This window comes from Coturnix japonica, chromosome 2 (assembly GCF_001577835.2).
Source record: "Coturnix japonica isolate 7356 chromosome 2, Coturnix japonica 2.1, whole genome shotgun sequence".
NCBI classification, from domain to species: Eukaryota; Metazoa; Chordata; class Aves; order Galliformes; family Phasianidae; genus Coturnix; species Coturnix japonica.
Genome location: NC_029517.1, coordinates 30,900,663 through 30,924,298, shown reverse-complemented (window position 1 = coordinate 30,924,298; position 23,636 = coordinate 30,900,663). Strand labels below are relative to the sequence as shown.

At 41.5% G+C, this 23,636-nt stretch overlaps 1 protein-coding gene across 1 annotated transcript in view; it reads right to left on the bottom strand.

Annotated features, from left to right (window-relative positions):
• The window catches only part of CHN2 (chimerin 2), a 152,006-nt gene that overhangs the window by 22,176 nt on the left and 106,194 nt on the right, over window positions 1-23,636 (bottom strand). Inside the window, exon 7 of the mRNA XM_015853812.2 lies at window positions 2,417-2,494. Within this exon, the coding sequence (XP_015709298.1) occupies window positions 2,417-2,494 (78 nt within the window). The remainder of the gene's footprint in view (window positions 1-2,416; window positions 2,495-23,636) is intronic.

Here is a 23,636-nt window from a genome sequence, read left to right as displayed (position 1 = left end):
TCTAAATCCATGTGATTGTGTTTTTTACTCATAGGACAAACCCAGGTTAACAAATCAGGCTGAATTCTACGTCTTTCTTCTGCTCACTTGCCCTGAGTGCCTTGAAATTTGGAAAAGAGTCTGAATTAGAAAGCAGAGATGCTCAGAATGGGATAACCTGGTGCCTTCACTCCCCAAACTCCCATGGTCCTTTTTAGTTTATGTTCTGGTTGTAAAGGCTGGAGGGAGATCCCAGTAGAAATAAGATCCATCAGTTTAACTTGAATTTTGGACTTAAGATTCTTCAAGGCCAAAAAAAAAAAAGAGCTACAGAGTTTCTGTTTGTTCATAAAGAGCAGCCTATGACAAGATTCAGTTGAACACTGCGATATGATATGAAACCTTGGTCTCTGTAACTGAATTATACAATACATGGCAGTATTCACCTGAAAGCTCAGAAAATGACTTTGAATGTCTCCAAAATAGCATCCTCATTCAGAAAAATTGCAAACTTCCCAGAATGCCATCAAGAATTTTATTCCAATTTTGCTCCCATAAAGCCATTTTTTATCTTTTATATAATTTCTTGATATTTTTTTCTAATTAATACGAGTTTATGCTAAAGACTGACCTGAATTTATCTGTCCTTTAAATCTAATTTGATTCTACTCTAAGCATTCTATCCACATTTTTTTTGCTCAGCAACTAGACATGTTTTAATACATCCTTTTGGGAAATTAACTTTATTTGTATAGTGATCGTGTTTGTTCCTTAAGTAAATATAACACTTTTGACTGCTATTTCTTTCTTGACAACATATGTTTTTCAATGGTTCTTTCCTGAGATTTTTGTGTCCTTTAACTGGGAGAAACCAGTAATTTTTCTGCTGTCAAGCTTTTAAATGCATACATATTTAATCATGTGATTTTCCAGTTATAACTATGACTCTTCTGAAACAGAAAGGAATAGAGGCTGTACAACAGCTAGATTGTGCAAACACAAAGTTAACTGGGCACACTTCCAGTTCTAAATCAAAGCCAAAACAAGGGGAATTTTGAAGAGGAAAGAATGCATGGGTCAAAGTGGAAAAAACTCTCAGCCATGAGAAAATATTTTCTTGTTAAACTAAAATAGTTTTGATATTAAAATGATAATGAGGGCAAAACCCAGAAAGAATGAAAGATGTTTTAATAAAGCCAGGCAACACAGAGTATTTCCCCTATTACCTTCAGTGCGAATCACTGAAGTAAGTATTGACTTTTCTGCAGACTGGGTTGAGGAGGAGGAAAGAGAAGAGGGATGCTATTATTTGCTTTGCTCACTAATATTAAATTATTGATTTACTAACTGCAGCAGAAGCACTGCAGAGGAGAGCAATGTCTGCATGGAAGAGCATACAGAAGAACAAGAAGTAGAGCTTTTCTCCTAAACCACAAAATCAGTGAAATCATTTCCATTAGTGCTTCTCCTTTTTTGACAGGCCAGAGATGAATATCAGTACATTTTCTTTCTGCTAATGAGTTGAACTGCTCTGACAGTGACCCACATCAATATCCTCAAGGAGCATGAAAACAAACTGAGCTTTCAAAGCTGAGATGCAGTCCTTTCTTGTGGTGTTACTGCCTCTAGGTCCCTCTGTATCCATTCTGATAACCATCAAGCCACAGTCTGACGATATTAGATACAGTAACTGTCTGGCAGGCTCTGGAAGGGCACTGTCCTCAGGCAAAACAACCTAAACTGCCTGGAAATCTATTTCCAAAGCTGAGTCATTTCCCTGCTCCTCTTGGGAAAAAGCAAAAAATCTGATTTTGTCTGCATCAGACAGCAGTAAGATGCTATGCCTAAACATCCCCAGCTATGTGCTTTTGTGTGACAAGCAAGCACAAGCTCAGGTCCCACGGCTCAGTGGGGCTCTAGGGTAAGAGCATGTCCTTAGCCATACAGTTCTGGAACAAAAGCTGGGAGACAAAACCCCTCTGCACTCTGCTTTGTGGGTGAGCACCCGAGCACTCTCAACTTCTTCAAAGCAGAAAGGGTACAAAACATTGCTGATAAAGTGCTGGTGGCTTCTGGTAGCAGCTGCATTTTTTGCCATTTGGCAATGGATACACTTTAAGGTTAAGACAATCAATATGAAGCATCCTTCTTTCCGAACAATAAAAAGAACACTGAAAAAAGAACTGGGGAAAAAAGGAACTAATATACAAATCAATTGAGTCAAGCAAGCAGCAAAACCATTACCTGGATTAAGTAGCTACGTGAAAGCACATCAGAAATGCAGTTAGAAGAACTTTAGAAAGAAAAAAAAGCATTTTTCAAGTTTTCTCAGAGCTAGTACAGACCATTGCCTGAAAGTCCACAGCAAAAAAAGCCCTAAATCAAGAGGTATCAAAACATAACTTTTCAGCTGTGAGTAATAGGAAGTTGCGCTTACCTTAAAATTGTGTGCTTTTTCATAGTTGAAATGGTTGTCGTTTTGAGTTAAGGCTGCTCTCCGGACCAAGGAGGTGATCTGTGAATAGGCAAAGAGTTTCAGAGGTTGCCACAGGAGTGCCCCCTTCACTCCCACCTTCACCCCCAGGGCCACAGCCAGGAGCTCTTGGCGCTTCCTTCCCCGCTTTGACTTGTGGACAACGGCACAGCTTTTCTCATTTTCCAGCCACAGATCCTCCGAGAACATCGCGCTCGGATCCCAGATCTTTTCCCTGTCTTCCCCGGTACCCGGCAGGCTCGCTGCCGTCAGCGCAGCACAGTTTGTCCAACTGCTTCTGATGTTAGACAGCAGATTTGAAGCAGCTGCAGCCCATTCTGCTGAGACCTCTGGCATGTGACTCGAATGGGCCGGCTTGTGGGACGGAAGGAGCTTCTGCATCTGAATAAGTAACGGCCTGTGCCGTGCTATTTCTGAAGGCAGATGTGCTCCTGGAACAATAGCCTGAATTCATGCAGCGAGCCGCCCCCCCCCCCCCCGCCTCTCTGGGCAGTGGGATCCAGCGAGGTGCTGCTGAAATCCCAGCCGGGGGCACAGCTTTACAGCTCCATGGCCAAGAGCCTCTCAAGGGGAAGAATGCTGCTGTTCTGCAGCCTGCTAGAAATGAACAAACAAACAGAAAGCCCCGGAGAAGCCCACACAGCTGAATGTGATGCTGCATCCAATTATACTTGGAGACTTATAAGCCAGCAGCCTGCATGCCAGAAGATTAAGCCCATAAAACCATGATGATTGTTTAATCTTACAGGGCTAAAAATCTCTCTTTTCTTTCATATCCTGTACAAGGGGAAAATCCAGCAGCACTCCAGGCACTTTGATGCTGTTTTAAATCAGAACGTTTTTTCAAGCACACTTAGTAGCATAGAGTGAGCTCACAGTCAAAGTTAGCAATCTAGCAGGGAAGTCCTGTAGTCCTATGTTGTGTTTGAGTGCGGGCAGGGGACTTCATGCAGATGTAGAAAGCCCATGGATGCAGCCCTGTTTGTAGAGCAGCATCTGCGAGGCAGAAAGAACATTGTCCTTCACTCTGCTTGCACACAGATAGAGATTGGGGAGGAAAAGTGACTTTACAGACCAGTGAGAGAAGAGACACAGAGCCCAGCCAGCCTGTTTGCGGTGCTACTTTGGGCATGTGATTCAAGTCTTTAAAGCCAGATAGGGCCCCATCCTGGGACACACAAGATATGTGACACGAAGCTTCCCTTGGGAAGAACTATCAGCCCCATTTTCTCTCCCTCTAGCTCTCATCACCTGCTCCTATTGTGAATGTTCCCATTCTCCAAGCATAAGGAGGAGGACAGGAGTTATTGTGAGATGTGTGAGGTGTGTGTAATGCTAGTTATGCAGAGCAGACCAGTGCTCCTGGGAAAATAGGCTCTCTGACCTAGAGATACTACAGACAACATGAGCCTGTTTCAGTCTGCCTCATTTCAACCTACCCCAAAACCAAGTGAAATTGTTTAATTTGCTCATGTTTACATGTTTAGTTGAACAAAACCTTTTCCTAACTTTTTTTTTTTTTTTTTTTTTTTTTTTTCTTTTTTTTTTTTTTTTTTTTTTTTTTAAGTCTGCTCTTACCTCAATCTGAAAAATCAGAAGGTTCATCTCATTCACTTACTGAAACCCCCACACCACAGACTGCCTGCCCTTAGTAGAAATGATGCTCTCTTGGTTTGAAAGCCCGTGGGGACAGATGGTTGGCCGTCGGTAACAACAGGCCATGCAATTTCATTTAATGCCCTACTTAGGGTTTTCAAGAAATTCTGCAACCTGCAAAATCAGATTTTTCAGTTATCAGATTTTCAGTTATCAAACTATTTCTACGTACAAGGTAATTATTTTGGGGGCAACTTGTAGAACCCCTTTTTATGATCTACTGCTCTATAGGTAGGATTTATCTCCCAGAGCAGTTGCTGCCTGGCCAGCCTTTCCCCAGCACGTGTACTGCTATTTGACCACAAGCGACAAGCAGCAGTGATGTATATATTAATATTGCCCCTGCCTGGAGGAAATCCCTGCTGCTCTCCCATATGTCCTCCCACTAAGTCCTGATTTCTGCCAGCTCAGGACTTTCAGCTGCTTTCTAGCAGAGAAAGGCAGACTACTCTTCTCCAGATGGCTCTCACTGTACTTCAAGAGATGAGGAGCTTTGGTCTGAGGGACACCCCTGACTCCCCACAGCAGCAATGGCTTCAGTCTGGCCACCAAGAAAGAAACTTTAGAGCAGTCTGAAGTTCTCATTGCTCTCCCATTTCCATTCTCAGTACCATTTTAAATGTATTTGCATTTATCTGTAAGCAAGAAAATCTAATTAGCTCAGAGTTTTCAGACACCTCTGGAGCTACAGCATCTAAATCCACATATATAAGTGACTTTCACTCTGACTTTCAGAATAACACATCCAAAGTCACAGAGAGGTTTGTTGCCTAATAATGCTCTAATATTTGTATTTATGTCACTGGACTGATAAAAATCCCATTATATAACCAATATTTCTTACATAACATGGCAGATTTGATACTCAAGCTACAAGCTTATGATGACACATCTCAGAATATTTATTATGCTATTTTTGGAATATTAGTGTGTCATCCTGGGGTCAGATACACAGTACTGTATTTAATGGAAACTCTGACTGTTTGCATAGAAGCATTAAACTTAATTGACTTGGAGGCGGAAAAACAGCTAAACTACTTCATGTGACTAAGGCAGATGAGTATTTAATGTTTATTGTATATGAATTTTTATTTATCCATTAGTTTGCCTTATCTGCTTTCTTGGACCTTGTTTAGATGGTTGTTTAGCAGGATCCCTTGCAAACACTAGATGTGTACAGAAGGCCAACTGTGGGTGCATTCTCTTAAGAACCTTAATCACAAAGCCCCACCAGGTTCGCTCTCTAAAATGATGCTGTGAAACAGAGGTGAGCTGGACTGCAATACAACCCTTTCCTTCTCTAAGCCAGGATCAAACGGCGTCATTGTCCAATTCCCAGCAGCCGCCAGTTCTAACGCACTGATACCCCAGGCCAGCCTCAGTACTGAAGCACTTTCTTTTATCTATTTTCTTTTTCTTAATATAAAATCTACTGCACAGGACACGGTGTCAGCTCATTTAAAGAGTATCTCTTGATCAAGTTAACAAGTCAGCCTGCAGCTAAGAAACAGAGCACCAGTGGCTAAAAATATTATTGCTGGTTGTGACCAAATGTCTGAACTAGTAAAGACTGAAAGGCAAATACAGGCTGTCTGCATTTTCAGACGAAAGGATTTCTATGTAACATATGATTTCAGTTTATTAGCCTCTCTGCAAAACGCAAATACTATACAGAAAATTGAGCACTTACAGCAAAATAAACGTCAGTGGACCAGAATAACAAAATTACAAGCGAGAGGAGAGTGCGACTCAGCTGCTGTGACATTTCCAGCACGCCTCTGTGTAATGAGCTGAACTGCACAATTGTCTCTTCCCTAAGACACTGCCATCCTGTTAGCTAACAAAGGGCTTGGGGGCAAGAAGGAATACATTTTAGTATGAAAAGCTTTCATTTGTGTACACGTTGTGTGATTTCAGTTTTAAGCTTGTGGGCAGCGCTGAGGGCTGGCTGAAAGATGCATCTCGCACTGTGTGCGTGTGGGGTGGCCTACTCTTTGGTGGCCCTTCTACTACATGGTGGAGAGCCATGGCTCACCTCCTCTATCCCCAGCTGCTGTCACCCACATGTGTGGCTGGTGGGGATGGAACAATAATACAGTTATGGGGGGAAGAGGAGTGACACAGTTTGTTTCCTGGATAAAAGACCACCATCAAAGGAAACCTGCTCCATGATGGAGAATTGCGACAAACGCGTGGCTGATCCCTAAGAACATTTAACAACGCACATAAACACAGTCATAGGTCAAAGAGAGGCCTGTTTCTTCACAGGCACAGCACACTGAGTCATCTGCCAGACAGACTGCATTTGCTCAATTGCAGGCACAATGTGGAGATGATACACGGTGGAGGAATCTTGCAGCAATTGACTTTTTCCTGATTCTCTCCCACCAAGTCCTTCTCACGGTACACTCAAGAGACAACTCCAGAGGAGCCAGTGAGTAATACCATGGTCTAAGTACACTCTTAGCACAACACATGGCATGAGAGGGACATGGTCATGGAGGTCAGTCAGTGAACGGCCTTCATACTACTGCACTATGGCCAGCCTGTGCCTCACTCTGTCACAACACCAGGGCTGACACCACGAGGCTTCTGTGCTGTGGAACAAGGGGAGGAAATGAGCTTCATACAGAAGATGTATTAAACACAGATCAGAGCACAGTACAAAGCAGCGCTTGTGAATCTGATTTTGCAAAACATGCTTTTCTAAGAAATTCCCCATTTCATAACAAGTCTCCTGATGCCTTCTAGGTGAATAAGGAGGTGTGCAAAACCATGAAGCTCCACATAACATACCTCAGTGTTAAGGAAGGAGCCAGACCACACAGAAATGATAATGTTCTCACATTTGCTTTGGAAGGAGAACACAGTCCATATGCTCTCAGGAAATAAGCATACACAAAGTAATTAGCATTAATTGTCTGCTACCTTCTGCTAAACCTCTGCTGCAGCTGCAACCAGTGCCAGCTCTTCCAAACATAGGTTTGTCCGAAGTCCTTGAAGATGTAGATTCACTAAATACTCAAGTGTCTTGTTTTCAGCACACACCTTCCTGTCAGGTGAGCTGGAGCTCAGTAAATTGAACATCTTCAAGTTTGTGCCAATTAAAAAAAGCATGTTTTTTTTCTTTTTACGAGTTTTACGAACTGTCAGTAATTCACTGTGCTTGTGGCAGCAGATTAATTACACTGACCAACTATTCTGGAGAGCCTGGATGCACTTCCATCACAACCAAATCCCACCACTTTGCCCCATACAAACTAGGCTTATATGTGCTCCTTACCACTGAAGAGTGAACAGAGAGATTTTGGAAGGTCTCTTGAGGACTGCTGCTGGTCCATGCAAATCAAAGCAGCACCAGGAATTCCTGACATCAGTCAAATACAAGAAAAGAACAGATCCCCACTGGTGGCTACTGCCACCACTAAAGTCACCATATTGGAGAGACTGCCCTCACTGATAACCTTTTCTTTTGAAGACAAACCAGTTCAGAACAAAGAGAAATGCTCATTTAGGAGGACTTGTGCAGTAAATGCTCTGAAGTTTTGAACTGAAATCCTTTTACCTCTCAAATTCATGTGACTGTTTATTAGCCTCTTTGTGACCGGGTACTTGCTCCCTTCCCCTGCAGATAAAAGATACAGTTTACCTATAACAAATGGAAATATAATCTCTCTTAAACTTCAGACCTCCCTCTTAAATCCTTCTCAAGCAGATTTTTCTGTACACATCATGATTATTTTTTTTTGAAACAATGTAGTGAACCAAAGGTGAAGTGCTGTAGATTCAGCAAGGCACTAGGGAGACTGTTACTAAAAATAATAGTGGATGAAAGCCTCTTATGGAGTATTAATACACTAAACTATTGTCTGTTTTGGAACAACAACTGGAGGTTGCATTAGTGGCAAGCAATTACGTACTCATCTCCAATTAAAAATAATGGGTGGACTAAACTCTTCTATATTGTCAAACAACTGTATAACAATGTGTTAAATTGTGCATTGTGCCTTCCATTGCACTTAATATATACTGTCTAAAATAGTACTTATGTCTGTCTTTATTCTAAACTATTATGAATATGTGTTGTATTATAAATCTATTGTAGGTATCAAGGAAGAAATACATCCAGAAACAAGGAAAGGATCTTGGTGTGGGATTAACTAATTCAGTTGTTTCCCCAAATAACCCTGTAGAGATTAACATGGTAACAGCAGGCCTGGACTATTTATTGTCTCAACTTCCTTTCCTCCCACTCTCTCCTTTATCCTTTCCAATCCATCTCCATACTTGTCAAGGTTATTAATGACATTTTCCTGGCCAAATTTAAAGCCTCTCCTCTGCGTTTAGTATTCATGACCCAAGAGGTAGCAAAGGGATAAAAGGGTGGGGGGTGAAGGCTAAGCAGAGGAGAGTAGAGACAGACATTGATACCATTGCTGTCACTACAGAGGAAGAGAAACACCAAGGCCCTAACACTGGGGCTAGAGAGAGCCACTTCATTTGCAAAGATAGCTTTCTCAAGCTATCTTTTTCTATTTCTGAATTATGTACTTCTTATTCTCTTTGTGGACACAGAGAATACGACTGACTGCAGTGGACATGAAAGAGTACTGTTTTCACACCTATAAATCTTAGAATCATAGAATCATGAGGTTGGAAAGGACCTACAAGATCATCTAGGCCAGTCATCCTCCCATCATCATTGCTACCACAAGCTACTAAACCATATCTCGTAGCTCCTCATCCATCCAATCATAAAGAGCAACTATGACAAGATCTGGTCTGTAGTCAAACCAGAATTTAAACAACCTTTATCCCAATTATTGTCAAAAATCTGCAGTAATCACAGTAATCATGTTATTCAATCAATAAAATTCTTCAGAAAACAAATATATATATATATATATATATATATATATATATATATATATATATATATATTTTTTTTTTTAAAGAAATAGACATTTAGGAATGGACTGGATGGATGGAAAGATGGATGGATGAATAGCAGATGTCTAATTTAAAGGTTATCTGGACTCTCTTCACAATGAATGGAGAAAGACACAAACCTCCAAACAATGATTCATCCTCCTCTAAGACAGACCAAGTTTCTGCAGCTCTTTTATGGATGATAGAAGGAAATTAAGTGACTGAGGTAGAAATAGATAGCTTATTTTAAGTTATTAAAAATTAGGTAGGATTAATTTATCTCTGGGCTCTTTTGTATTTCTATTTTTCTACACTCTATTCAATTTTAGAACAAATTGAATAAGGTATTCTTTACTCTTTCAGCCTGAACTATATCTATGAATAATTATAGAATGCTAACCATACTTCATTTAGGATATTAATATTTCCCATGCTTTAGAACTGGCTAAGACTGATAACACAAAATACCCACCTTTCTGCATCGTTTGTTAATCAGATGTATTTACCTTTATAAGTTTATCTGGGCTCACTGGATGAACTTTTTCAGGAAGTATTATTTTGGAGGAGTCAGTATGGAATTAATATAATTTTCTGATGCTGACCATACAGGTAGCCAGCATTTTAACATTTCACCCGCAGAGGAAATAGCCTAGCAACATAATGAGCTTAATATGATATACAATGGCTTCTCTGAATTATGAGGGAAGTGACTCATGCTGTCTGAAAGATACAGGGCATTAGTCAAGAGAGTCAACAGACGGAGACTTTTTTTTAAAGTCTTCAGCATTATAGTTTTTATCCAGACCCTGGGTGAACACTGTTTTTTCAGCATCTAACTTATACACATACATGACCCGTGCATTACTTTATTTTTTTGCTATGAAGCTCTTTCTTCCTGAAGAAATACTACTTTGCCTAGGAAAGCCAGCTTTCCATTGATTAAAACAATCACTGCTCTGCAAGGAGACTGCAGAGTTTGAATGAAAGCCAAGCCTGCTGAGCTACCACAATGAATTGGAGAAATTAACACATTTACTTCCCAGACTGGATTGAGAGCAAGGCAAAAATGTCCCCTCTGAGTAAGGCAACATAATGTGAGCATGATACAGTGCACATAGAGGGTTGGGAAAGAGGATTGAGGTGCCATGAGCACAGATATACTGTCCTTGGGGCCTTTAGCTTGCTCCTGTGCTGTTACTGAACTCAAATGCTGGTGCATCGAAGGAGCTGGTTGGGCTAAATCACAGCAGAGAACCATGCTTTGTACGGCACAAAGGTCTATTAGGTCTGTTTAATGCCAGGACATTAAATCAATGAACTTGAAAGGAAATCCCACTGCTATACAGCTTTTATAGCTGATGGGCATAAGGTCTGTGTGTTGGACAGTATGCCCCACCACACACCCAAACAAATAAAAAGTTCTTCCCTTTCTCACTTTGAGTTCTAATACTGTATAACAGTGGAAGTGAAATTCTTTCAGAGGGAGACCTTGCAGCATATGCTCCAGGCTGAATCTTAAGGGCCATAGTCACAGCTTCTTCTGTTCTTACAGAGAAGCAATACTCCAGTCCTATGGGTCTGAGACAAAACAAAGAGGGAAACAGTTTTCAAGAAAGTTTCCCAGAAACCACAGAATCAGACAGAAATGGCATTTGTGTTCTGAGCCACTAACTGCTAACAGAGCCAGCTGATCTCTGGAGGGACTGCAGAGCAATGCCGAGAGCAGAATGCAAAGTATGCTTTACATTCTCAGGCAGCCTCAGAGGTTAGCAGTGTTGTCACGAGCTTTGCCAGAGCTTAAGACAGCTTAAAGCAAGAGACTTGAGTGCGTGCTGAAGAAGTGATGTATGTAAGTGAAACAGAACAAATAATTTGTGAATCAGTGATTTATGAGCCAGTGATCATCTTGTCTAACAAACTGTCAATCCCTGAAACATAATTGTTCCTGGAAAGTAACAATTCAGGACTTGATCCTCAACAGCTTGGTGCTCTGTTTGTTTAGAGCTCATGGGGAGATGGAGATGATAGGCAATTTGCAGGGAGGAGCGTGCCAACAACAGCATCAAGCAGCTAACCATGTTCTTCTCTGGTTTAGTCAGTTTTGGGCTGTCATGAAGGAACTCTACAGTTTCAGTCTCAAAATTACTAACAGCACAACCAAGTTACAGAATTGCTCAGCAGTCACAGCACTGTCAGGTAAAACACACAGTGCAATGAGCTAGAAATGGACTGAAGTATCTTCCAACATTAGTAATTCTTTTGTTTTATTGCAGTACTTTGTGACCTCTTCCTGCAGTAACACATAAACTGAGTTGACAATGTAATGAGGAAACAAAGATTTATTCCAATTACATCTTACAAGAAAATAAGAAAAGTGTACACTTAAAGGCTGCAAGAGTAGTGTAATAAGCCAGTGCATTTGACAGACAAAAGAAAAAGAAGAAAAAAAGACATGCTTGTTTTATGAAAATGTTGTGCTTTATGGCTGTAAGCTTGTATTTCAGTATCCTTCATGAATGAAATGGCAAAAAATAAGCTAAAATGGGATAATAACAACCCATTTGCCATATACATAAGGGGTTTGGTGCTGGGCCAGCCACGGCTATCCTATGGCTGGAGATGAGCTGTACAACCATGAATGCTTCCATGTCCCAAAACAAGTGTTTACAGCTCACCCAATTGTGACATACATGCTTAGGTCCCATCAGGCTTCAAGGAATGTCATGCCTGAAAGACAGGGTCAAATCTCTGACTCTCATCCCAAAGAGGTGGTATGGCTGTACGACCTTTGGTATTTTTCTGACTAATGGCTCTAAAATGCATCTTTGCTGGGAAGCAGAGCAGGAATCCATGCAGAGAAAAGTAAAATGGGGTTAATGAGAAGACTGGAGGCTCTGCTTTCCACTGTGAATTTTTACTTATTTCCTTAAACGCATGAGCTTTATCCCATATATTGCATTTATCCTTGGTGTATGAGAAAAATTTCTACAGCTCAAACCTGCTTATGTTCTCCGTATGGATATAGCATGAATGTGAAGTGGTTGGGGTAAGAATTTGTCCATTTGCTGGATGGACACTGGAAAGCAGGAATGGGCAGTTGTGTCCTGGAGAGTAGGCAGTCTCCTTCACTTCCTTCCAGTCCACTCTCAGCTCAGTGCATCACCAGCATCTTCTCCTGAATCAGAAAGGATGAAGCCAGCAGGACTGTGTAGGTGATCACCCCCCTGTACTTGGCACTATTGAGGCCACATCTTGAGTACCGTGTTCAGTTTTGGGCCTCCCACTAAAGGAAAGACACTGAGGCCTGGGAGTGTGTCCAGAGAAGTGCAACAGAGATGTGATGGAGCACAAGTCTTATGAGGAACAGCTGAGGGCACTGGGATTGTTCAGTCTGAGAAGAAGAGGCTCAGGAGAGACGTTCTTGCTCTCTATAGTTGCCTGAAAGGAGGTTTTAGTAAGGTGCGTGTTGGTCTCTTCACCCAGCCAATGTGATAGTAGGAGAGGTAACGGCCTCAAGTTGAGCCAGCGGAGGTTTGGGTTGGATACTAGGAAAAATTCCTTCTCAGAAAGAAGGCTGATGCACTCAATCAGCTTCTCCTTTCCCACAGAGAAGTAAGGGAGCTACAGCATGCTGCAGGCTGAACATGAAAAGCATGGTTCACTGTGCTTTTCTGAGGGCGCGTTATAGGATACTCAAGCCACTAGAGATCCTACACTTTGAACTTGTATAAAGTACCAGAATGTATTCAAGTTGTTTTATTTTCCATTTGAAAGAACTGCTTTGTGTCATGTTTGCTTCGCCTGCTGCTTGAAGCTATTTTTGTTTTGTTTTCACTCCATGGCTAAGTAGCTGTGCTGCTACCCTTGAAAACACACACACACACACACACATTCCCATGGCCATTAAAGAAAACCCCAGACAAAGACTGACCCTACTTCTCTGCAATGAATGAGCACATAAAGGCTGTATAATCCCAGTTTTATCTTTCTGCACAGCACGGCATCAGGTGTCACCTGACCCCGATACCCTCCAGCTCCCCGCGACCTGCAGCCTGTGGCCCCCTGGTATGGAGTGGTGGCTTTTGTTGCTGGGGGCACAACTCACACAGCTGCTTCCATCATTGTTTGGAGGGGGACAGATGGCTGCTCTCAGCACAAAAAAGAGATTAAAAACCAGAGGAGGGAATGACAACACTGCTCAGCCCAAACTTTTCTGCATAGGACTATCTCCACTTAAAGTGTAGTTGAGTTTGCCCACTCAAAGGAAAAAGTCAGTATTTGCAGAAAATACGTTTCTTCTGAAATCTGTTAATCTGAATAGATACTGTCCAACCAGTAGCAGCACTTTTAAAGTACTCAAAAAGGAAGGCTGATGCTGTACCCCACTTCTCTCCATGTCTGTAGCTCAACTGCAGTATGCAGCAAATTGGTTTATAGTTCATTTATTTGCATTGCTTGTGATGAGAAATTGTTGGGGAAAAAAAAGAATGAATGAACTTTACTGTTAGAAAAAAAATACATTTTGGATGTGAAGGATCACATCCATGTTTCATAACTCCACTAAATTTAAAGGAACTAAATAACAATGTTTTGGTTCTGGAAGTATCTAGCTTTGTAGTATGAATACAACTGCAGGTGTAGGAAATCACTCTGACTTCTCCCCTTTCTGATCATTGGACACCAAAGGACGACAGCCGTTGTGATGCCCTGGGACAAACTCTGGAGCCCCGAATGGGCTGTGTGCGGTGATCTCACCCGGCTGAAGTATTTCCTGCAGTTTACCTGGATAGTGTTTCCCTCGTTTTATACACTGCCTGAAGAATGGCATCTGATTACTATTCAGGTTGATGGAATTTGGCGCCTACATGTATTTTGTAGTTGGTGCCATCTTGTTTTTCTACAGAGTATGGGCTTTTGCTTTGCAACAGATGAGGCTTCCAGCAAAATAAAACTGAAGTCTCCCAACAGGTCTTTCCAATGCACAGAAAGATCCCTGAAACAAATGAGCAGTATATATAAAGTGTGATTTTTGAAATAAGCTGTCATGGATATACATTATGTCACTGGCAATCACAGCTGGATTTCTGAATTCTGCTTCTTGTTACACTGCTGGCCACACAGACTGGGATAAAATAATTAACCTTTCCCTGCCTCTGTATTCCCAGCTGTAAAACTGACAGAATAAAAACCTGCCTAGGCAAACTCAGGCTGCTGTAGGATGCCAGTACTCTGTTAGAGTGTATGGAGAATGGCACAACAAGGAGAAGCATATAAGTTTTATAAGGAATAGTGCAGAATTTGGTACAATTTTAAAATAAAACTCCAACAGGAAAATACAATGTTCATTTTGATGTGCTAAGTGGGTTATTACAGTGAAGTGGTGTTACTGCATTGAGGAATGTCTCACTGAAGACGATTATCGAAGTGGTGACACAGCTGCTATCGCACTCTTTATGTTACCAGCTCCACACACTGCCAAAAGGATCAGAAATGATTTTTCCAATCTGTTTTATTTCACCTTCCCTCTGAAGCAATCGACAGACACATGTGAAGATGAAAACACTCCACAAAGAACAAAAGCACCTTCAGGGGAGGCGCTGAACATCTTCTACGCAGGAGTATTACTGAGATCAAGAAAGCCTCCAGCATCCTTTGCCACCAAACTATTTCCTTTCTCTAGGGACAGGGTACAGCATGGAATGCCCAAGCTGAGGCTGGGGCCTGGCATCAGGCAGTGCCCCATAGCCACTCATCCCAGCTTCTGAGCCAGGAGGATGTTTTTACTGATAAAGCACAGCTCAGGTTCCATGGGAGACATCACTGTCTCTCTGTGGTTTTGCCCAAAGAGCCAAGTTGAGCTTTTTCTTCTTGCATATGACTACAGAGAATAAGGTTCAAATTATTCCCTCCAGCACAACTGTACAAACCAGCTCCATCTGCGAGGCTTCTGGAATAAACCCATGGCTTTCAACAGATTTGCACAGCTGTGCCCAGCGGATGGGAGCGCAGAAAACTATTATGCTGATGAGACAAGAGATGTAATAGCTCCCATCAGCCCAGCTCTGAGTCCCACTATCTCAGCAATGCTGACAGTAGCAACAGCACTCTCTGGAGGGGCCGGATCTGATGTTGTGCTGGGTGTCTTCCACTGCCTCTAATTCAATGGGAGCTGGGGCTTTCAGCACACCACAGAGCTGGGTCATGGCCTGCGAGGGAAAAGAGGGAGGATCCATTTGTTTCACCAAGTGTCATCAGCTATTAGTCAGCAGGTTTGAGCTTGGGCAGGGGGGAATTTTCAGGGAAACTGTTCTTTGCAGAATATGTGACTCATCAGACTGGGAACTTTGCACAGGGAAGTTCTGACCAAGATCCACATTCTGTGCATCTTTTTCTAAGCTGGCAAAGTCTAAGTTTGAAATACCTTAGCAAAGAATTTTCTGTTTCCAGTTGGAACCATTTTTGTTCAAAACAGTTTATAAAACATTAAAAATAGCTGGAACGGTTTTAGGACATCTAACTCAGATCTGTTTTTGCCTTTTATCCTGCTTCCTCAGGGCTTGTTCATAAAAAGCTGCGCGTTTTACTTTTATCACAATTCAGAACAAAGTAAAAATAAATGTGTAGAAATCCCCCATTACTACTGTAACCCTTCACTATGGTGTTTTGATAAAATGTGAGTCTCAAATGTGATCCCCCAACAAGGCAGGGCTGTATTCCCCTCTACAAGCTCATGGCAGAGACATGGGGGCTTTGCATTCTTTTCCTTCTGTTTATCTGCCAGTCTCCAGTGCACTGTTAATCTGGAGTGACAGCCCCAGCCCCACCACGAATGGCTTTTCTGCTACTAAAACAAAAGACATATCTCTAAATACTTTATCATTTTAAGCAGAAAAGAACACAGTTCTCATAGCTGAAATGGAAAACAACAGAAGGTTTGTATATTCAGCAGACTGGTGTTACCAATGACTGTTTTCTACTTTAATTTCTGTTCTCGATACTACAAGTGAAAGACAGCGCTAACCCATACAGCACAAAAAAAAGCCACACCATGGCCATATCCTTGCACAGGCTCATTCAAGGAGATTGCCCCTGAAGGAGTGCCTTGGAGAGACTCAGCTGCTTGAAAGCACTGCACTTCAGCCCTAGTGGAACGGAGATGCACTGAATATAGACAGCATTAATGAAGGATTTACTTAGCAAGGAGCAGACAATGCCATATTCTAAACCCCATGTTTACACAAATTGCTGACAAAAAATAAAACCAGGCTTCACTGCTCCGAAAGAAAACAATAGCTCTATGCACGTGACTTTGGGTAGTACATCTAATTTGCTTTAAAATGTTTAACAAGTCAGCTTATGATTGTTGTAATACACGGATGTTTCATTAAACAAACCGCCATCTTCTATCAACATCATCATGATTACCTCCTGCCCTTGTTTTATTTTAATTTATAGCATTTCTTTGCAACTTGCCAACATGGGCTCTTAGTAATTTAACATAATTACAAGACTGGCATTGCTTTTGTTTTGCCTGTGCTCCGCACTTCATTCACACACCACTTTCACAGTCTTCCCTAACTAGATACAACTGCATGTAAATGCCAATGAGCAGCAACATCCCCAGCTTCAGTAACAAACACAAGGGAATTCCCCTGGTCTAGTTACAGTCCCCTGTAGCCTTCCAGGTTGCTCCAGGTCACTCAGTTTCAATTCCAGCTAAGCTAGAGCTGATTGGAATCAGGGCTTTGGGTCATCTTCCAAGCTGCTTGGCAAGGTTAGCTGGTGGCTATGATATTGATTTGCACCTTGTTGCTGCTACCCACATGACATAAATCCATAGGACCTAGCAAGATAAAGTGCTTCACATGACATAGACTCTGCAGAGAAGAGGCACGGGGGAATATCTGTCCAAGGGTCCCTGAGACAAAGAAGCAACAACTAGAAATAATAAAATCATAGGATCATTTGTGTTGGAAGGTATCCTTGCAAGTCATCTGGTCTAATTCCCCTGCAATGAACAGGTGCGTCTACAGTGAGATCAGGTTGTTCAGAGTCCTTTCCAGACTGACCCTTGATGTCTCCAGGGATGAGGCATCCACCACATCTTTGGCTTTCTGGACTGCAAGGGCACAGTACTGGCTCATGTCTATCTGCCATCCACCAGTAACCCCAGGTACTTTTTGGCAGTTCCTTTTTTACTGTGCTCTGTCCTTACATCTCCCGCTTGTACTGATGCCATGATTGAGGTGCAAGACTTGGATTTGGGCCCACTGCTCAAGCCTGTCTAGGTCTCTCTGAATGGCATTTTGTCCCTTAGGTGTGTCAACTGCACCACACAGCTTGGTGTCACGAGAGAACTTGCTGAGGGTGCACTCAATCCCACTGTCAGTGTCACTAATGAAGACATTCAAGAGCACTGGTCCAGAGCTTTCTCCCAGCTAATGACAAGGGCACTAAAAAGCAATTATAGACATCCCTCGAGCTGTTCACAATGATTAGCAATGGTATCAGTAGCGTGAAATAAGTACATGCCTTTTGCCAAGAGAAAGTGTTAGGAACCATCCAGGTGCCAGCTACCTATATCCAGGAACCAGATTTTGACACACTGACTGCCAAGAAGCGAGATGTTGGGAAGCATCACTTCTTAAAAACCACAGCAGGTGCTTAGCACCAAATGAGATCCAAAGTGCCTTAAGGATCAATCCAAGATAAGGTGATTAGGTCCACATTTTAGCAGAGAAAAATGTCATGGGACGTTAATGCTGCAAGTGAGAAAGAATTGTGCAGTCTGGTAGCTTTTCCATGGCTATGACTTAGAAGAAAAACATCAGCTGGTAAATCAAGAAGCTCTTCTGAGCAGCCAGAGCTGCTATTTAAAACACTCTTCCTCCAAAGGTACAACTCAGAGCAGCATTACTTTTATGACCTGCTGTTGAACAATTAATGTTCCCCTTGAAGAATTCAGTGAACATTCTGCAATACCATTCTGCTGTGGTTTAGTCCCAACTCTAGCCAGGGATCTCTGATGCCTCACAATGACAGCCTTTACCTTGTGTATTATTATTCAGCTTCTGATTCCTGCCCTTGTGTAATTGCCTGTCTAATGCTAGATGTGGGCCATCTATCCTACTGAACACATCTGGGCCACCGTTTTGAAAGCAGTTTTGCTTCAGCCATTCATACTATCAATATTCCAGTCATTTCTTGCACATATTCAGATGAGATGATTCTCCTCTCACAACTGCATGAAGCATCAAACAAGAAAAATACTTACCAAGCTAATTCCACTGGTAACATTTCATTTTTACTCCCTAAGATGTCTCAAACCAGTAATAGACATTAACTTGTTGCCTAGAGAAACATTTGTTTTAGAAAAATGAAATGTCCTCTATGGTTAACTGTATGGTAATTCACATAGTGAACTGAATGATTAGGCAGTCTAGATTTGCTGCCCTGTATACCTTAGCAATTCTGCAGCTTACAGTGATTTAAACTGGCAGGATTCCTATTGAATTCAATTTTGTTTTAAATGGTGAGGTAACAAAATAAGAAGCATTTCCCTTTGGTAAATCTGAACAATATCACTATTTATTGTTAGCAAGAAATGTCATTATGTTTATCATCAGCAAATCTTCTGAAGTCAGTGTACTGCATAGCTGATTTATAAAACTCCTTACTGTTTTAAGTTGTTACTATACGTTAAATAGCACCAAAGGGATAGCACTGACTTTGGCACCTCATTTCCCTATGTTCCTAATTAGGTAAGACTCCCATTGACTGAACAGACTCTTTGTTTTTCAGTAGTTTATTATTTACCTTGCAATAGTGCACAGGAGCATGAGCATTTGGCCAGGTCATGACAACAACGATGCTGTGCAAACAGAGAAAGCTCAATCCCTGCCCTGAAGAGCTTACAGTCTAGAAAGCTGCCCCACATTCATAACTAGTCCTTTTTTCCTTTGTAAGAAATGGGACACAATCACAACAAAGACAAAGACATTTTGAAGGCTTGCGAAGAAGAATTTGCATGTCGGAGCAAGGACCCAACAGTAAATCCCCAGAGTGTTTTAAAAGTGCACTATATATTATATCCTAAGTATTAAGGCTTGTAACTCTCCTTTGGTTAAATGCTGAACTTGTGATAAACATGCAAACAAATAGAAGGAAGGAAGTGGAAGCCTTCTTCCAGTCCACTACAAACACACTCTTACAGTTTATTTTCCCCGTTTTGCCCAGAATAACCACTCCCCTGCTTCTTCAGAGAGCAAACTGGCACAAGTTCAAGAGAGAAATGTGTACAACAAGGACACAATTTATTCAACATTTGTCAGAACCTAGAGCTTTCCTTGAATATTATCGTTTATAATGTCATACATCCAGATGTTTCAGTTCGTAGTTTCTAACCAACACCAGTCTGCCTGTAAAACAACCCTTGCTGTAGCAAGTCCAAAACACACACCCAACCAGACCAATCTATACAAAGAGAAAATATTTTTAAAGCATCTACTGAAAAATTACTTAAGTTCAAAACAAGCCCCAGTTAGACTTTCCATTAAAATACATCTTTAAAATAACTTCCTAAAGCTATAAATAGACCCAAGTATTTAGGAGCCAAGATACAGCATCATTAAGAACTATCTGAAGAATTCCAGCACTGCCCTTCTGGGTACAACAAAAACCTACCTACTTATAGGCAATATATTTTGTCTAATTCTATATATGTGCGCGTGTGTATTAATAGAGTCTGTCATTCCATGGACATAATAGGAAAGAGGCACATATTAAGAAAAAGGTGGTATGGATTAATGTGATGATTTATCCAAGAGTGTATGTGGACTAGATTTCCCTGTAAAGAAAGACATTTGTTACTTCTTGTCTTTATTTCTCAGATTTTAAAGCCCCCAGGAACCAGTTGGCATTTGGTGAGAGTAATTTTCTGGGGAAAATGACAGTGTTTCAGATCTTCCGCATCTGGGGAAGATCTGCCAGCTAGCCAGGGGGCTGTGTTTTGGCTTCCCAGCTCAATAGCAGGCTGCCTAAAGGCCGGGGATCATTAACTTCCAGCATAATTAGCCAATCTATCAGGCAGATTATACTAAGGCTGGGGACACTCAAAGAAATCCAAGGACGTGTGGAGGTGTGACTGCTAAGGATGTAGGTGTGATGTGTGAATACACGGTCAGTAAAGCATTTTTTTAATTTTTATTGAAACATTTTCAGGCTCAGATGTACACTTTCTGAAAAATAAGAAAGAAAAAACTAGGTGTTGCTGGAGAAAGTCCAAATATCCCCAACCTGGACCTCTGCCGAAGGAGATAGACTGTGATTACTGGAAGAACCAAGACTAATTTAATGAGCAGTGGGTCTACTTTTTCAGCATTGAAGATAAAAATAACTATCGAGCAGCTGCCTACTTTACTATGCAGCAGCCACAGGCTTTAATCTATTTGATGGACCATAACTTTGCATAGAAAACAAAGAATAGAGGGAATATTTCATATTTATGAATCTATTATATTCACATACTACAACATTGCACTATTTATCTTCAGTATAACTGCATATGTCTTTTGATACGCTATTCACACAGTATATGGGCATATAATACGCATGTCAATATATATAAGCATCCCCATATTTAAATTTAATTATTTGGCCATATTTGAAAAATGTATTACAGACAAAAGAAAGACTTGGCATGGCACGTGGAGCCATGCACGGTAAACACCACACTCACGTACCCAAACTCTGTCTCTAAATCAGAGAAAACAAATTGCATACAAGGTAAAATATAACTATCAAGATATTTCATTAGAAAAATGTAAATACTTGGAATTTCAGAATTATTATTTTGGATATTACAGTGCCACACTACTGCCTTATGTACTAGTGGATATACTGGGAAGAAGCACAGTAGTTAGAAAGATTGCACAATTCCTCTTATATAGGCCTAAGCTCAGAGCAAAATCAAAATAGGAAGGCTTTTATTTCAAGCCAAAAGCACCACCTGTCCATCTTCCTGCATGCCTTTCAAATGCTGTTGTCGAAAAAAGGTCGTGCTAGACATTGTACTATTAAAAAGGCTCTCTATCTTGAGCAGCTGTGTACACTGACTGTCAGTAAGTGTGCTTGCTATGTGAGAACCCAAACTATTTACTGAGGGAAGATAAATCACCTTCCCCTAGTATGATATCAGTGATTAGCAAAGTTATTTGAGACAGCATTCCTTCCTAAACATCAGGGATGGGACTGCAGTACTCTACACAGTTAATATGACGAGGCCATTAATTTTTTCTCTCATGTAGACTTTGCAGAAGACTTCCTTGCAATACCACCTTCAGGATGAAATAGCTCCATGCTCTTTGCTGAAGCTCAAACCTGGTGCCCACTCACCTGGGGTCTGCATGACAAAGGTGGCAGCGGCAGTCTCCTTGTAGCCAGGATGCTCTGAGCACCCAATGTCATGCTGCAGGCCCTGCTCCTGCTCCTGCCCCTGCCACACACACCCCTCCCCCACTCCTTTATTTTCTGAGCACACTGATGCTTTAGGAAAGCCAGCTATAATACTCTGACCCTGGCTTCAGACTGGAACTCCGCAGGATTCATTTCTTCCCATCGACTTCTCTATCTACACAGAGAATTTGGTTTCTCCTGTTTCCTTCTAAAATGCACATCTGACAGTCTGCGGGAACACCCACTTGGCTCAGTTTCTGAGATAGATGGGTTTTGGAGTGTGAACTGGAAGAAAAAGCACCAGGCAAGACAGACCTGTGAACCCACTCTTTGTTTTTCTTGACATATCGTTCCAGCCTATAGCTTAGGTTCTGCTGTGGATCACCTACTGCACTTCGAGGTTTTGTGAAACAGAGTCATCACAGCCAGGCACACAAGATAAATCATTACAAGTAAAGTATACATAAATGCAGCCCAGAGATGTTCATCCTACAGAACATCAGGCAAAGCCCTACTGATGACAAGTTTCTAGGAATAGTAACTTGCTTCCTTATTTGTCCATAAAGTGCCTGCTCCACATGGGTGCTTTTACAGAAAATAGATAGGAACAAGAAAAGAAAGTATTACTAGTAATCCTCAGGATACCTGTGAGATGAGCAGAGACCTGCTTCTGGGTGATGGAAAGCAAGTGACAACTGAGGGATTAAGTGTGGTCTTGGGAGAAAGCCTCTGAAACACTTTCTGGGAAAGATGTCTGATTCATTTGCTTTCCTTTATGTTACAATATTATGACTAAAATTTCTGCTTGCATCAGCCACAAAGCCAGCAGACTACTGCCTTATCCATTCTGGTAAGAAATGCTTTCTTCAGCCACGTTAAGAAGGCAAACCCTCTCTGCGTCACTTGTTTTATTTGTTTCCCCCTAGAGCTTTAGGGGACAAGCTCATGGCTTGTTTTCCATTGCGCTGACTAGCACTAGGAGAACAGATGATTTCTCGCTGTCATGCACGTAAATCTTTGAAGTGCAAAGAAAAGAACAGAATGTCCTAATTTACTTCTAAAGAGAAATCCCAGCATCCAGCAGAATTTGAAAACTGATTTTTCTAGGGCGATGCTTCTTTCATCTTCTGAACACTAAGTATTAAAAAAGAGAGCTCTATCTTAATTCAGGCTGAGCTCTGACCCTTGAAGTCTTATGATGCCGTCTGTGTTTACACGAGTGCAGACTGTTTTCCTCTGAGCCAGCTCACATAAGGCACATTTCTCTCAAGTTCTTCTCTGAATCTTGAATGCTCATTCCACTCCCTCACCCCCTGGCTCACTGGGGAATGGGGCGCTGTGAGGCCTGAATGCTGCACAGTAATTTTCCCCAAATCACAGTGAGAAGAAAGGCTGGTATTATGTCCATTTCATTGACAAGAGGCTGACTCATTATATTAATCTTTCCTCCTTTTTGGTACCTAATTGTAGTGGCAGCTTGCATTTTTTAATAACATTTAATACGCTGTACTATTTTCTATACTCAGGGAACAGATCCCATTAGTTTCACCTGCGTTTACTCAATACTTCAGCAGAATCTAATTTGTGCACTCAGCAGCAGAAGTAGCCTCATTAACCTCTGAACATGTTCGAGCCACTTGCCAACACCAAGTGAGAGCTCTGGGCAGAGATGTAATGCAGCCCTCGGTGCAACTTTCAACCAATTTCATCACTGTAGTAGCAGACTTCTTCCTTTTCATCACATGCCTTCCATTTCCATAAATAGCAAGGAAAAGATGCTTAACCACAGCCACCCCCTCACCCACAGCTATGACTTAACAGTCATCAGGAAATGGAAATAGTAGAAATTGTAGTCAACTATAGCCGTGGCATTCTGAGAAAGGCAAAATTTGGACATTCTCTTTGGTTTGTAGACAACAGTGCTTCTAACCATGCAACCATGCTTCTTCAATTGAGCAAAGTTTCTTCAGTGCAGTGAGTGAGGCAGGGGCCCCACTGAAAAGAAATGGGATCACATAACTAAAACTTGTACCAATCATTGAAACATACAACTGATATTGTGATGATGACCCACTGTTTGGCTTTCCCTAACTTCCATATACTTAATTTTGCACTTTTAAAAGCT